The sequence below is a fragment of the Equus caballus genome, chromosome 15 (assembly GCF_041296265.1).
Source record: "Equus caballus isolate H_3958 breed thoroughbred chromosome 15, TB-T2T, whole genome shotgun sequence".
In the NCBI taxonomy this organism is placed as follows: Eukaryota; Metazoa; Chordata; class Mammalia; order Perissodactyla; family Equidae; genus Equus; species Equus caballus.
In genome coordinates this window covers 90167959-90182989 of record NC_091698.1, presented here as the reverse complement: position 1 = coordinate 90182989, position 15031 = coordinate 90167959, and the positions used below count along the sequence as shown (strand labels likewise).

General features: G+C 36.8%; 1 protein-coding gene across 14 annotated transcripts in view; it reads right to left on the bottom strand.

The window, feature by feature from the left end:
- Positions 1–15031, bottom strand: part of LDAH (lipid droplet associated hydrolase) — a 98172-nt gene that overhangs the window by 74275 nt on the left and 8866 nt on the right. For 7 of the 14 annotated variants that reach the window (XM_001501695.6, XM_070235868.1, XM_070235861.1 and 4 more), the window contains exons 2-3: positions 8101–8256; positions 1951–2094 (exon numbers count right to left, since the gene is read on the bottom strand). In XM_001501695.6, coding sequence (XP_001501745.3) covers positions 1951–2094; positions 8101–8254 — 298 coding nt within the window. In that variant the 5' untranslated portion in view covers positions 8255–8256. Of the gene's footprint in view, positions 1–1950; positions 2095–8100; positions 8257–10649; positions 10796–15031 lie in introns of those variants that run through there. The other 7 variants (XM_070235869.1, XM_070235867.1, XM_070235864.1 and 4 more) reach the window with 5 other exon arrangements.

The window sequence follows — 15031 nt, the reverse complement described above, 5'->3', positions numbered from 1 at the left end:
GGAAAAGAAAAGAGAACCAAATTCCAAACTGACCACAGAACCACAGAGCATCTACTCTGTTGTATGTTGGTGATTTTGTTTCCCAAATTCTGGAATAACTATGTTGTGTTTTGACCATAGGTTCCAGCTAGCAGCTAAAAATAGGATAAAAATAGGAATCGCCTCTTAATTTCACCCACTTCTTCAAATAAAGGGATTCTTACAAATTTAGCACACCTGCAGATGTTTACGACTGTGGAAAGAAATTCCACTTGGAACAGAAACTTTTCCTTCACTCCTCAATAGGATCAAGGCTTCAAAAGACCAGCTTCTAAAAACTGTCAGGTAATACTTCTGAGGATAGACCAAAGGCAGCTACTAAAACTTGTACAAATATTTAGTAAAAATGTTTTAAGAGGTAACTTGTATGTTTTACCCTTGCTCATGTGCAACGTCATATGGATATGCTGACCTACACTTGTGATCAAATTTGGGATACCAATACATAATGTTCCCATTCATGATTGTTCTGGACTGAATGTTTGCACCCCCTAAAATTCTCATGTTGAAGCACTAACCCCCAATGTGATGGTATTTGGAGACGGGGCCTTTTGGAAGTAATTAGGGTTAGAGGAGGTCTTGAGGGTGGGGCCCTTATGACAGGATTAGTGCCCTTATAAGAAGAGAGCAGAGAGCTTCCTGACTCTCTGTCTCTCTGTCATGTGAGAAAACAAAGAGAAGGCAGCCATCTGCAAGCCAGGAAGAGGGCTCTCACCAGAAACTGATCATGCTGAAACCCTAATCTTGAACTCACAGCCTCCAGACTGTGGGAAAATAAATTTCTGTTATTTAAGCTACCTATTCCATAGTTTTGTTATGGCAGTCCAAGCTGACTAATACTATGATAAAAAGTAAAATGTAAATATTGTTATTTTTAAATTGCAGTATTTTTTTATTAACAGATTTTTTCAGAATGATTTTAGATTTACAGAAAATTTCAGCAGATTAGTATAGAGAGTTCCCATATCACCTGCCCCCCAACAAACGGTTTCCCCTTTCATTAGATGCTCAGTAAGTACATGATGCTCATATCACAGGAGAGACATACCAGAACACTAGGCAATGAGGCCATAGCCACCCCTCTCCCACCTCAAATTAACTAAGGGCTACCTTTAGGACAAATGGCCCTTGAATGGGATGCCTTCAGAGAAGTTAGGTTATATCTTTCTTTTGCCCTCTCATTTTCCATTTTTTAGAAGCGTGAACATGCTAGAAATCCCGTAAGTCATCTCTATGGTACTACTTCCTCCATTTAAAGGCATCTAGAAATCTACCACATGGAGTCCTAACTCTCTCCCCAGCTTTCTGAAACTTCCTCCCAGTCTTGCCTAGCAGCATACCTGGTGAATCTCTCTCCCTGCTATGCTTCTCCTTCTGCCTGTTACACCTGTGCACCCACCTCCACCCCTCAAATCCAAATTCTACTCAACTGTCAAAACCTATCTACTCCACAAAGTCTTCTGAAACCCATACTGCATTCTTTCCTTTGTTTACTCCTTAAGTATCCACACAATGAGCAGGCCAGAGTTTATCACTTAATCATTCTCTAAATGTGAGAGTGAGAGTTTCTTTAGAGTAAGGACCACGGCTTATAATACTTTTTCTCCACCATTCCTCTTAGTACAACCATGGAAATACAGTGCATGATCAACAAATATATAGTTGATTACTAGTTGGAAATAGAAAAGGCAAGTCCTAGACAAACTATTTGACCTGCCCAAAATTTTAGAGAAAATCACCTGCCAAAGAATTAAAATGATTTTAAAAATCTGAAATTAGCAAACTGTAGCACGATGGGCCCAATGCCACAAGCAGAGGTTTCCACTGGTGTAACTCTTAACCTTAGCAGGTTTTTTAGAAACATAAACACCCACTCACTGTAAAGGAAAGCAGATGTTAATGAAGACATACCATCTGAGGTTGTAAGAATCTTCTTGTCTTTGGGGGCCAAGGCATGCCCAGCATGAGAGATAACCCAAACTGGAAAGCGTTTGTTTACTGAAGAGTACAAAGCCTTCACAAATGGCACATAAGCGGCAGAAAAACCTGGGTTACCTAAGAAAAGAAACACAGACCTTAGATTAACCAAAGAAATAAACTCATATGGGGGCCAGCTGGTTCGGATCCTGGGTGCGGACATGGCACCATTCATCAGGCCATGCTGAGGCGGCGTCCCACAGAGCACAACCAGAGGCACTCACAACTAGAATATATAGCTATTTACTGGGGGGCTTTGGGAAGAAAAAAAAAAGAAGATTGGCAACAGTTGCTAGCTCGGGGGCCAATCTTTAAAAAAAAAGAAATAAACTCATATAAGATGATGTGCAGACTGGAAAAGAGGATCTATTTCTCCTCAAACTTTGCTCTACAAATCTAGTAACATTTACATATACACCTCAATTTTAATATCGTTTATACCTTAAGTCTGAGAATGATCACTTAGAAAATTTCTGTTTCTACTTTGTTCTCTAATTGTTTCAAACAAATTCTTCCACTCTGTTCCTCAGCTTAATAAATGGAACCAGCAAATACTCAAGTCCTAACACCAAGAGTCGTTCTTGGTTTCTTCCTATTCTTCACATCCAGTTCACCAATAAGTTCTGTAAACTTTGCTTCTAGAATACATTTCAACTGGGTCCACTTCTCTCCATTAGTATTATCACTTCCCATTGGCTTTCTTGCAACATCCTCCTCACAGGTCTTCTATCTACTTCTTGTCCCCTTGGAATCTGTTCTCCAGAGCACCCAAAGAGAGATCAAACCAAATCACAGCAGTATCTACTCAAACACTTTCCAGTGGCTTCCCATTGTCACCTGTATAGTCTAAAATCATTAATACTGCCAGCAAGGCCCTTTAAGATTTGACTATGCTCAGTTACCAAGCTGTATGAAAACAAATCAGTGTAAGAATCAGTCACAAAGAGACCTTTAAGGATTCTACTGTTTCCTTGTCATTTATCACAAGTACTTATATTGTTAACAGACGTTTAGCATGATCTTTTGGGGAAAAAACCACCAACTAATACATGTAGATTTTTCTTGTGTATGTATAGAAGGTATTTTTGACATGGGTTTACAATAGAGAAATAGAATCTATCAATGATCTTTTTAAAAAAGAGTCAATCTGATACATCTTTAGGAGGAAAAGATAGTGAAATAGGGTTTTCAGCTTGTAATCATCATGTATATTGTGATGATGAAGGTGTTAACCTTCATAGATACTAATCCATTTTCATCAATGTCTATTTCTCCAATTTATCTATTTCTTTATGCTATTGTTTTCTCCTCTTTGAAATTACATGCCATGGTTTTGCCACATTGATGTAACCTCTGCTATCCTTGTCAAATTTCACTGATCTCTTCTTCATTGTCATATCTTTTAGTTTCCTAGATAGGCAGTGCAGCAACTGGCTAAGGGCATAGACTCTGGAGCCAGACTACCCGGGTTGGAATCCTGGCTTTGCCACTTACCAAGTGTGTGACCTTCGCCAAGTTATTTATCCTCTTTGGAACTTGTTTTCCTTGTCTATAAAATGGGAATAATGATCACACTACCTTATGTGAGAACTAGGTGAATTAGTATATATAAAGTACTTAAACACTGCTATATACAGAAGTGCTGTACAAATGTTAGCTATTCAAACTTGTCATCAGTGTCAAGATGGTAACATATGATGGCCTTATCATCCATATTGTTATTTTGCTTCTGTTGCATTCTGATCTAGCGACCCAAGTTCCAAATTCCTTTCTGTGATGGTCCTAGTGCCATCTTTGTTAAACAGGGTGAAAACTTCCTCAACGCAGTCATATGCTCTGTGGTCAGCTGACTGGCCGATGTGCAAATGGAGGAGGAAGAAAAGAGGAGGGGTGTATCCACACAGGGGCTGTAGCAGCTGTGGTGGCTGTGGAGGACACTGTTTCATGTTTTATATTTAAATCTTTAATAACTTTGGAATATTTTTGCATATAAAGTACAAAGTAGCAACCCAATGTCTTTCCAGGTGATTAGCCAAGTGTTCCAAGACCATTTATTATATAACCCATTCTTTCTGCATTGATTTAAAATGGGTCTGATCCAACACTGAATTCTTACATTAGCTTGTTAATTATGATTCCAAATAATTCCACTTATTTTTTCCTTTTCTCTTCTGCCAGCACCATCCTGCCTTAATTACTACAGTGTTTTTTTAATGTTTCAGTACCTGGTAGGGCAAATCCCTTCTCCTTATTTCTTTTCCTAAATTTCCTAGGCTGGTCTCATAAACTTTAGAACTATTTCTACTAGTTTCAATTTTTAAAAATCTCTTTGAAATTTCACCTCATTTATACCTTAATTTAGAAAGATTTGATATTTTTTACATTACTGAGTATAACCTTCTAGGAACATGTTATGTCTCAGATTCAAATGCTTTATGTCTCTCAGCAAAGTTCGTAGGGCTAGAAAATAATAACAGTCAACATTTTTCAGTGCTATAACATGTTACATGCCAGGCTGTATTTAAGTGCTTTACATATACTAACTCATTTAGTCCTCACAGGAGGTAGTACTATTATTATTTCCATTTTATGGATGAGAAAACTGACATACAGAGAGGTTAAATAACTTGTCCAAGGTCACACAGATGATATGTGCTCAACAAATATTGGATAACTGAAAGGCGGCCCAGTGGTGAGCAGTTAAGTTCACACGTTCCACTTCGGCAGCCCAGGGTCCACTGGTTCAGATCCCGGGTGCGGACATGACACTGCTCATCAAGCCATGCTGTGGCAGGCGCCCCACACATAAAGTAGAGGAAGATGGGCACAGATGTTAGCTCAGGGCCAGTCTTCCTCACCAAAAAGAGGAGGATTGGCAGCAGATGTTAGCTCAGGGCTGATCTTCCTCAAAAAAAAAAAAAAAAGAAAAGGGCCTTTTTATAATTTATATTCTAGTGGGAGCACATATACACATAACTAAGTAAATAACCCAAAAGTGTGATAACTTCTATGAAGGAAATAAAGAGAATCATGTGATAGAGAAAGAAAGAGATTAGGGTGGCCTGAGAAAAATGTCTGAGGTGGCATTTAGCTAAGACCCAAAAGATGAGAAGAAATCAACTTTGTAAAAATTTGAGGGAAGAGAATAGCAGGATGGGACAAGAACAGGTTCAAAAACCCTCAAGCAATAAAGTGCTTGCCTTTGAAGAAACAGAAGAGTCCACAATGGCCAGTAATAGGAAGATCCAACTTAAGCAGAGATAGAAGTGGAAAATGAAATGCAAATGTTTCAATGTCATTGCATACTTCACCACTTAAATGTTATGGCTTGTGTTACACTTTATGAACCATGAACTAAACTTCCTGGATAGGAAACCACAAAGAAAATGAAAAGGGTCTTGTTTATGCAACCAAAATAAAATATGTATATATATACATCTACAGGTGTAGGGATGTCAAAAACATTCCAATACAGAAAGGCAAGTAAAACATTTTATCAAAGAATATCAAAATATGTTATAAACACATGCTTGAATATACACATAGTCAGATGCCTGAGCAACGTGTAATAGAAGCTGTGGTGGTCATCTCTAGATCCCGACTGCCAAGAAACTCTAACTATTCAACATTCCAATTGCAGACTTATGCCTTCCAGTTAGTCTTGGAGGGGACAAAAACTTCCATATATCAAGTTAACGTGGCATAGCACCTATGTAGAAGGCTATCATGTGGACAGAACTTTGGGCTTGTCTCTGGAGCCTTGTCTGCTCCATCTCCAATTACTGTACTAACAACACATGATTCTAATATTCCCATAGGATCACTTGAGAATTTTAATGATTTAATATGTTTTATAGTGAGTTCTCAAATCGTTTTCCTTTGCTCATTTCACTACTTAACGCTGAAAGAGAAGCACTATAGTGAGGAGAGGTTAAATTACGTGTTAATAAACACTGAAACTCCCAACCTCCTTTCCCATGTTTGGCTCTGAACATGAGTAGACAGGCTTCCACTCCTCAAACAGGATCCTGGAAGATACCTTCCTGGGAAAACTGAACAATCCAAGAAACAGCTGCAGATACTGAAAGGTGGAAATCCTCCAATGAAATGCTGGGTCCCTACCCAATCACCCTAAGGTGAGGATTACCTAGGGTGACCAACCATCCTCTTTTGCCCAAGACTATTGTGGTTTTAGTACCAAAATTCACATGTCCTGGAAAACCCCTCAGATCAGGATGGCTGGTCACCCTAGGCACACCTGTGGACAAGTCCCACCCCTGAATACAAAGATTCCAATCAGTTTTTTGTGTCCTCCTTTTAAAAATGAATGATCATCAAACATTTCAGGAAAAACAAACACTAATGCAAACAAACAGAAAAAAGAACACAGTAAAAACTCTAACAATGCAAGACGCCAAAGAAAATGATAGTGCACCCAGGAAACAGGAAACTATAAAAAAGAAAAGGAAAACAGAGCTCTTAGAACTGAAGTATGTGAGTCTCTGGTTTAAAAGGGTCCACTAAAACCCAAATACAATGCATGGAAAACACCTAGACCAAGGCGCTTCACTGTTAAATTTCAAAATCTTAGGACAAAGAAAAGTTTTTCAGGAAGGAGCTTCACATACAAAAGATCAAAATTCAGAATGCTATCAAGACTTCTCAAAAGCAGCTCTGGACCCTGGAAGACACTGAAAATGCTCTCCGAATTCTAAGGAAAAATTATCTTCAAACTAGAAGTCTAAGTCATTTTCTGACCTACTAGATTTTTTAAAAGATTTCTTCCCATATACCTCTTCTCAGGAAGGTGCTAGAAGATGTGTTCCACCAAAATGAAAGGGATAAACCAAGAAGAAGAAAATGTGGGATCCAGGAAACAAGGAATCTAATCCAGGAGAAAAGTGAAGGTAATCCCCAGGATGGCCTATGCAACAGGCCTGCAGAACAACCATCCAGACTGGAGTTGAAGAAGAGAGAGTTCTGGGAGGAACATCTCCATCAAAAAAAGAAACTGACTGATGACTCAAATGCATTGAGAGGATGTTTTTCACTTCTAGAGAATAGTTTTAGGATAAGTTAGGGATTAAAACATAGGAAACTAACGGGGCTGGCCCCGTGGCCGAGTTAAGTTCCTGCGCTCTGCTTCGGTGGCCCAGGGTTTCACCAGTTCGGATCCTGGGTGCGGACACGGGACCGCTCTTCAAGCCATGCTGAGGCAGCATCCCACATGCCACAACCAGAAGGACCTACAAATAGAATATACAACTATGTACCTATGGTGGGGGGGTGGGTTGGGGAGAAGAAGAAGAAGAAAAAAAAAAGATTGGCAACAGATGTTAGCTCAGGTGCCAATCTTTAAAAAAAAACATACACACACATAAGAAACCAAGCAAATAAAAGAGACAATCATTAACCCAGGGAAAACAAACAAACAAAATATATAAGAAGAGAAATGCAATCACAAGACCCCATAGGCTGTCATATGATATGATATAATAGGACATATTTACAGTTTCATTTTTAATCTTTAAGGTTGATAATATACTTATGTTCAAAATCATTTAAAAAGTGCTTCGAATACCTCCAATGAAGCATTCACTCCTAACGTTCTATGGACAGCGATCCAACAAAAGTCACAAGTGACCCAGGTGCCAAATCCCAGAATATGCAAACGTTCTATAGTAAACTTATAATCATCTTGACACGAGGAAGAAAAAGTTATTTAGAAAATTGTCAAAAATATTTGATGAAGTTCTAATTATTCTAAATATTAAGAAATTTTAAAAAGCAGATTCTAAAACTTTATGTATGGTACACTTCCAATTGTGATTAAATATATATATATATACATACTTAATAGGCAATATAATATACATAATATAAACGCATAGAAGAAAAACAAAAAGCCTAGCCACCAAAGTATTAAGCATGGTTGTTATCAGTAGTTTGAGTGATTTTATTTCCTTCCAAAATGTTTTCTATATTTACCAAATTCTCTATAACAAACCCATAATAGTACTTTTACAATCAGAAATACTTAAAAGTATCTGCATAAAGTCTCCTAATCCAGATTTTTAAACTTACCAGTAATAACGAAAATAAGCAGCTTAGGCCTGTTGGCACTTTGATCATTGAAGAGGTCAGTCCAGGGACCACATTTTAGAACTTGGGTTTCAACTCCACAACATAAAATGAATTCCTCATGTACAGGAATTTCTTCCTTAATTTCTGAGTCCATTCCTAAGTAAGGGGAGAAAAATAAAATGAAGAGTCACTAAACTGTAAAACCCTCAGAGCTTTATCTCCTCCTACCGCTTTACACCAACCTTGCACTCCAGTCTGTCTTGTCCTTGCATTTCCTCAGTGACCTCACATTTTTCTGCTCCTATAACTATGCTAATGTTTTATTCCTCAACCACTCCTGGAACACTTTCTCACCTTGTGTCAGTTATCGGTTTACTGCTTCAGCTCCAAATTCATCCTTCACTACCTTCTCTGAACAAATGGATCTCAGTCTTTTAAATATTTTTCCTCTGCCAGATGATAAGATGTCAAGCTTTGTCAGAAGAGTATGCTGGAGAGACAGTGAAGGAGGAGGGGTTTTCTGTCCTGGATTCAATGTACTCTCTCAGCAGGTTTCGGGAGCACTTGCTTTTTTTTTTCCCCCTCTGCTGCTCAGGCTGTGAGGTCTCTCTAGTGTAGTGATTTCCAACTGGAGACAATTTGCCCCCAGAAGACACATGGCAATTAAGATCTGGAGATAATTTTCATTGTCACAACCGGGGGATACTACCAGCATCTAGCGAGTAGAGGAGGCCAGGGATGTGCTTAACATCTTAGCACAGGACAGCCCTACACAACAAAGAACTATTTAGCCCAAAAGGTCAAACTCTGCTCCAGTGCTGGGTGCTACTCAGACAGCAGCAGCAATGTAGCAAGAGTCCTAACACCACAGGCTTGTGTCCCAGTCCAGGTGGCTGCTCCCTGCAGCCCCTCCTCAGCCTCCACCCACAGTTTTTTGTATCTTCCTCTTGAAAATGAACAGGTAATCAAAGATTACCAAACAGATCTCCAGTCAAACGCTGGAGGCACTGGCAGGGGGAGGCCTCTTCAACTAGCTGTTCCAGTAGCACCCAAAGCAGTGCCCCAATTTTCTCTGTACCCACCTACCAGCCTCAATTCACCTGTGCCCTAAGGGTTGTTACTGTCGCCCTCCCAACAGACACCGCATGCTCCAGGCTTCACAGCTGCAGCTGCACCCTGATTTAATCTGCACACCTGCCCATTAATCTTGGTCCACCTGCTGACACAGTGACTAAGGACCAGCTTTAACCCAGGCAACCTACCAAATTACTCTACCATACAATGGGCTGCAACCACACTTTCTTCTATGAGATCTAAACTCCCCTTCCCAGTTTGTCCTTCCTTGAGCACTTTCCCTCAGCTCTCAGGTAACTTTTAGAGTTCTCTTTATATAGTAGCTTTATAGTGTCTCTCCTATCATAGCTTAATAATTCTTCATGCTAAACTAACCATTTAAGTTACTGTGTGGTTTCTGTCTCCTGAGTGGATCTAGATTGATATATCCCTCATGTGTCTACCCAAATTCTTGAATTGTGATTGCTCTTCAAATCTTTCCCATCTTAGACTCAGCTTAAATCCTACTTTCTATTTGAGTCTTCCCTGACGACCTCAAAGAAAGGAAACATCCTCTTCCTCTAAACTCAAAGTACCTGTCTTTATCATAAGTAGGCATAAGTAAAGATAGTCAGCTAAACTTTACCTAGTAATCTATGCACTTGTTAATCATGTCATGCCACACTCTATTTCTAAAATCTCCAAATATTTCTAAAACCTCACTTCTCTAGCCTGATGTTATGTTGCCCCTTCCATTTTCTTCATTTATGCCTTTATTACTTTTACTGTCATTTAGTGTACTTAGAAAGGGAGAAGAAATAAACATATATAATCCAACCTCCATGTGTAACCAAAAGTCCAAAACTGATTTCCTTAAATAAAACTACTTAGAAAATGAAAAATTACTTCAAAAGTGGGGATTCCTCTCCATTCAAAATATATTGACTAAATAAATAAAACTACCATCTCAACTTTTCTTATGGATTGATTTTTAGTTCACTAATAAATGTCACTGTAGCCCAATCTCTAAAACTATCACAAACACAGTCTATTTTTAAAGGCCTTATGACATTTATAAAGTGTTTGAAGCAATATTAGATTTAGCTGTTATACAGAGTATTAAATGAGAGCAGAGAGAGAAGACACTGGCTAAATTTAATATTTGCACCAGAAGAGAAACCAAAGTCATCAACTACGTTCCACTCATACTTAACTTCAAGTAAATGACATCTTGGGAGTTTGATTAGCCACAAATTTAATGAGAATTCAAGTAGATATGAAACTCAAACACAGCTTATAAAAATTGGAAAACAAACAAAAAATAACTACAACTCCAAGACACCTCAAATAAAATACCAGTGAACACAATGGAGTTAACATATGTATTTATAAAGCATTTTCAAATTTTATTTCACTTTTATGTTTCTGAATCTCACACAGCCAAACAGAAAAAGCAAAGGAAAATTTAAGGTACGAGAATTTGAATTCTTCCTTACCTAAGAATCCAAGGTAATTCAGTTCTGCAAACAACTGTCAGATTAACAAGGGAAAATGTTTTCTAATTATATCTTCTTAAAGGCTGATGGGCCCGCCTTCAGCCACAGCCTACAAGCAATCTTTAATGATGTCAGTTTTAATAAGCAGCAAGACTTAGGCTGGATAGAAACCAAGTGTGGATACAATCTGTACAGGTCAGACCAGCCTTGTTTGCTTAGATACAGGTGTTCATCTGCTTACAGAAATGAGTTTCTGATCTTATTTAGTAAAATAATTTTTTCCAACTAAATCTTATATAAACCTAGACAATACATAAAATAGAAAAGCAGCATTTGATCAGTATAAATTTTAAGGTTCAAATTTATAATATTTATTTATTATAAAGTCAGCCAATGAGAACAATAAAGCTGTACTAATGAACAAAAATATCTGAAAGTGGAGTTATAAATGAGTTTTATTTAGCTTTAAATCCAAATAATGTCTGCATTTTATTCTGGCTACTGAGTAAGAATTCTGCTTTATCTATCCATGTAAGAACTGCAAAAAATAAATGTTTTTTAAAAACTGGTGTTGCAATGTCCAAATTGTCTTCAATTAAACAACATTACTCCTGAAAGAGAGGGAGTGAGAGAGTTTTCCTTTAAAGTTAAAGCACTAACAATATCTAGCAATAACTTGTACTATTTAACATGCATATAAGGCAGATAAGAAACTCCTGAAACTTCCCCAAATGACAGGAACTTTATACATAATATTATCAAATGTAAGTGGTGGGCTGTGTTATTGTCCCACAATTATACAGAGTAGAGCATACACTTTGCATGTGTCTGAGGCTTGACTGGCAATTAACCAGTGCTGTTCCTGCTCACTAGTACCAAAACTACTTGTAAAATATTTAGTGACTGGACAAGGAAAGATAAAGGCCCAGGGAAGAGATACAAAATTTCTAATTGTTATCAAAACACAATATGAAAAGTACAAATATATACAAAAATGGCAGTGGAAGCTTTTTTTAAAATTAGCCTAGTAGCAAACATTATCATGCTGGTTATCTGTGTATATTAAATGCCGGTATACAACAGAGAGGAGTCCGGGAGTTGTTTTAAATTAGAGGGTTTTTTTCCCAGTTTAAAATGTACATTAAAATTCAGTTTGATCCTCCCTTAGCTAGGAACTGTAGCTTGTTTTCAAACAAGCTTCCATTGAAAACAATTTGAAAAGCCAGAGAAAATATTGAAAAAAATATCTGTTCAAAAAATCAGTAACCATTAAAAGAATTGTACAAGGATGCATAATAATTAATAAAAGAGGAAACAGTAAAGAGAATTAATATAAAAACAAAAGCAGAAAAGTAATAAAGAACAGGTATACAAATAAATAAAAAATAAACATCAAATAATATATTTAAGCTCAACTATATCAGTAATAAGTTAAATGTAGACTAATTATGCTAATTAGATACAGGCAAAGATGATCAGATTGGGTAAAAATAAAACGAGTAACAACATGCTACTTATAAAAGATACACATTAAGAATAAGGATATATAAGGAATAAAAGTGAAAGGATGGAAAATAATATACCAAGCAAATACTAATCAAAGGAAAGACAGTGTAGCTATACTGAAATCAGATTTTAAAAGTAAACTTTAAAGTAGGAAGTAGAAAAGAGATAAACAGGGACATTTCATTATGACAAAAAATCAAACCACCAGGAGACCACAATAATTCTAAATGAGCATGCACCTAATATTTTAGCCTCCAAAGATATAAATTAAAAACAGAAGTAAAAGGAGAAATACATAAAACTACAATCATAGTGGAAGATTCTAATGCATCTCTTAGTATCTGATAGAATGAGCAAAGGAATATATGGACAAAAAACGTAGAAAATTTGAATAACATAATTAATATTTATGTTAACATGACATAACTGACATAGTGGTCTCCTCTCTATTTGAAAGTAGAGCATTCCTATGAAACCTTCCTAAGCTGAAATGGCGTAAAGCAAACAAGCAATTACCATTAATTTATATGGGAAAAATTTTTGAGTATTCCCATAGCCAAAATATAACCAACCAAGACAACTTGAAATGAAGCACAGATGCTCACAGATACAGTTCAAAGCCACGGCAGCCTGATGCTGAGATGCTAAGTATAGTTCCCAGGGAAGGAGCTTGGCAGCGCCACTTTCGCTGCTCACTGCCTCTAATGATGGCTGGCTGCAAAACAAACGGTGAAGGCTATTTTCGCCTTTTATTTTTGGTAAAAGCGAAAATCCTCTTCAGACTGCTTTCAGTTAGTAAAAATAGGTATTAATGTAGGTACTAAACAGGTACTAAAGCAAAGTGGCAGAAAGCAAACTTTCAGATAGTGGGGGAAAACCTGTACATAGAACTCTTTTGCAAATAACTGCAAAATGTACATCCTTTTCAAGTGCACATAAAACATTTACCAAAACTGACCATACACTGGGCCAAACAGCAAGTCTCAACAAATTTCAAAGAAGTGAAATAACATAGAGTATGTTCTCTGTCCACAGTGGAAATAAGCTAAAAATAAATAACAAAAATAATAAGAAAATCCTCCAATTTTTGGAAATTAAGCAATACACTTTTAAATGACTAATGAGTGAAAGAAGAAATCACAATGTAATTTAGAAATAATAATGAAAATACGATGTATCAAAATGTAAGGGATGCAGACAAAGTCATGAACGCAGGAAAATTCAAAGTCTTACAATGCTTTCTAAAATATTAGGGAAAAAGTCTGGAAATCAAGGATCTAACCATCTGTCTTAAGGAGTTAGAAAAACTAAATGAATCCAAAGAAAGAAAATAGAAAAAAGAACATAATAAAGAATAGAAATTAATGAGATAGGAAAAAGTTTACATTCCACAAGATTAACCAAAAGTTTGTTCTTTGAAAAGCCTACAAATAAATACACACCTGAGAAGACTCATCAAGAAAAAGGGCACAAATAACCAATATCAGAAGTGAGAAGAAGATATCACTCCAGCTTCTAAGGACATTAAAAAGATAATAAAAGAATATTATGAAGAACTTTATGCCAATAAATTTGATGCAGGCAAATTCCAAGACAAACAAACACAAAGAGGTTGGAAAAACCTTAATAGTCTTCTATCTACCAAAGACATTGAATCCATAATTCCCAGTCCAGATGACTGTTAACACTTAAGAAAGAAATAATACCAATCTTACAAAGTTGTCCAGAGAAGAGAAAAAGAGGGACCACTTACCAACTCATTTTATGAGGCCAGCAAACCTTGATATCAGTAACTGAGAAGGACATTATAAGAAAGGAACACTACAGGCCAACTTCTCTCATGAACATAGATGCAAAAACTCTACTCGAAACATTAGCAGACCAAATCCAGTGATACAAGACAACCAAATTATGTATATATCAGAAATACAAGGTTGTTTAAACATTCAAAAGTTAATCAATTTACCACATTAACAGAATAAATGGAAAAAACCATATAATCACTTCAACCAATACAGAAAATACATTTGATAAAATCTAATTCAGAGTCATGAAAAAATTCTTAACAAAGGAGAAATAGAAGAATCTTCTTATGAAACATAAGTATCTACAAAAACAAAAAACCTACAGCAAACATTTTACTAAGGGTGAAATACTGAAAGCCCTTCTGAGTTTGAGATCAAGACAAAGAAGTCTGTTATTATCAAGTCTATTCTACACTGTACTTGAAGTCCTAGCCAATGCAATAAGACACAGAAAAGAAAGAAATCTGTGTGAATTGGATAGGAAGAAAAAAACTGTTATTATTCACAAACAACAAGATTATATATAAGGGTATTCCAGTTACTCTTGCTGCCTAACATACTACCCCAAAACTTAGTGATTTAAAACTACCATTTTATTATACTCATGGATTCTGTGGGTCAAGAATTGAGAAAGGGCACAATGAGGAGAGCGTATCTCTAATCTGTAATGTCTGGGGTCTTGGCTGAGAAGACTCAACAGCTGGGTGTGATATGTTCACTGGGGGCAAGAGTCATCTGGAAGTATTTTTATTCAGATACCTGATGACTGATGCTGCTAACACTTTCATCTGGGTGCCTCACTGATGTGTCAAACTTTACCTGTTAAAAATCAAAATCATCTTCTTTCAAAAATCAACCCTACACACCTGACATCCTGATTTCTATGTTGCCATACAGAGCATCTTTATTTTCCCAGTGACCTAACTCGAAAGCTTCTTTGACAGTTCTTACTGTATTTCGGAGGAATAATCATAGGTGAGAAAAAAAAAAAAACCCATCAAAAGAATGAAAAGGAACAATTAGAAATGGGCATGAAATAAGATATATAGTTATGAAAGCCAGAGGAGAATG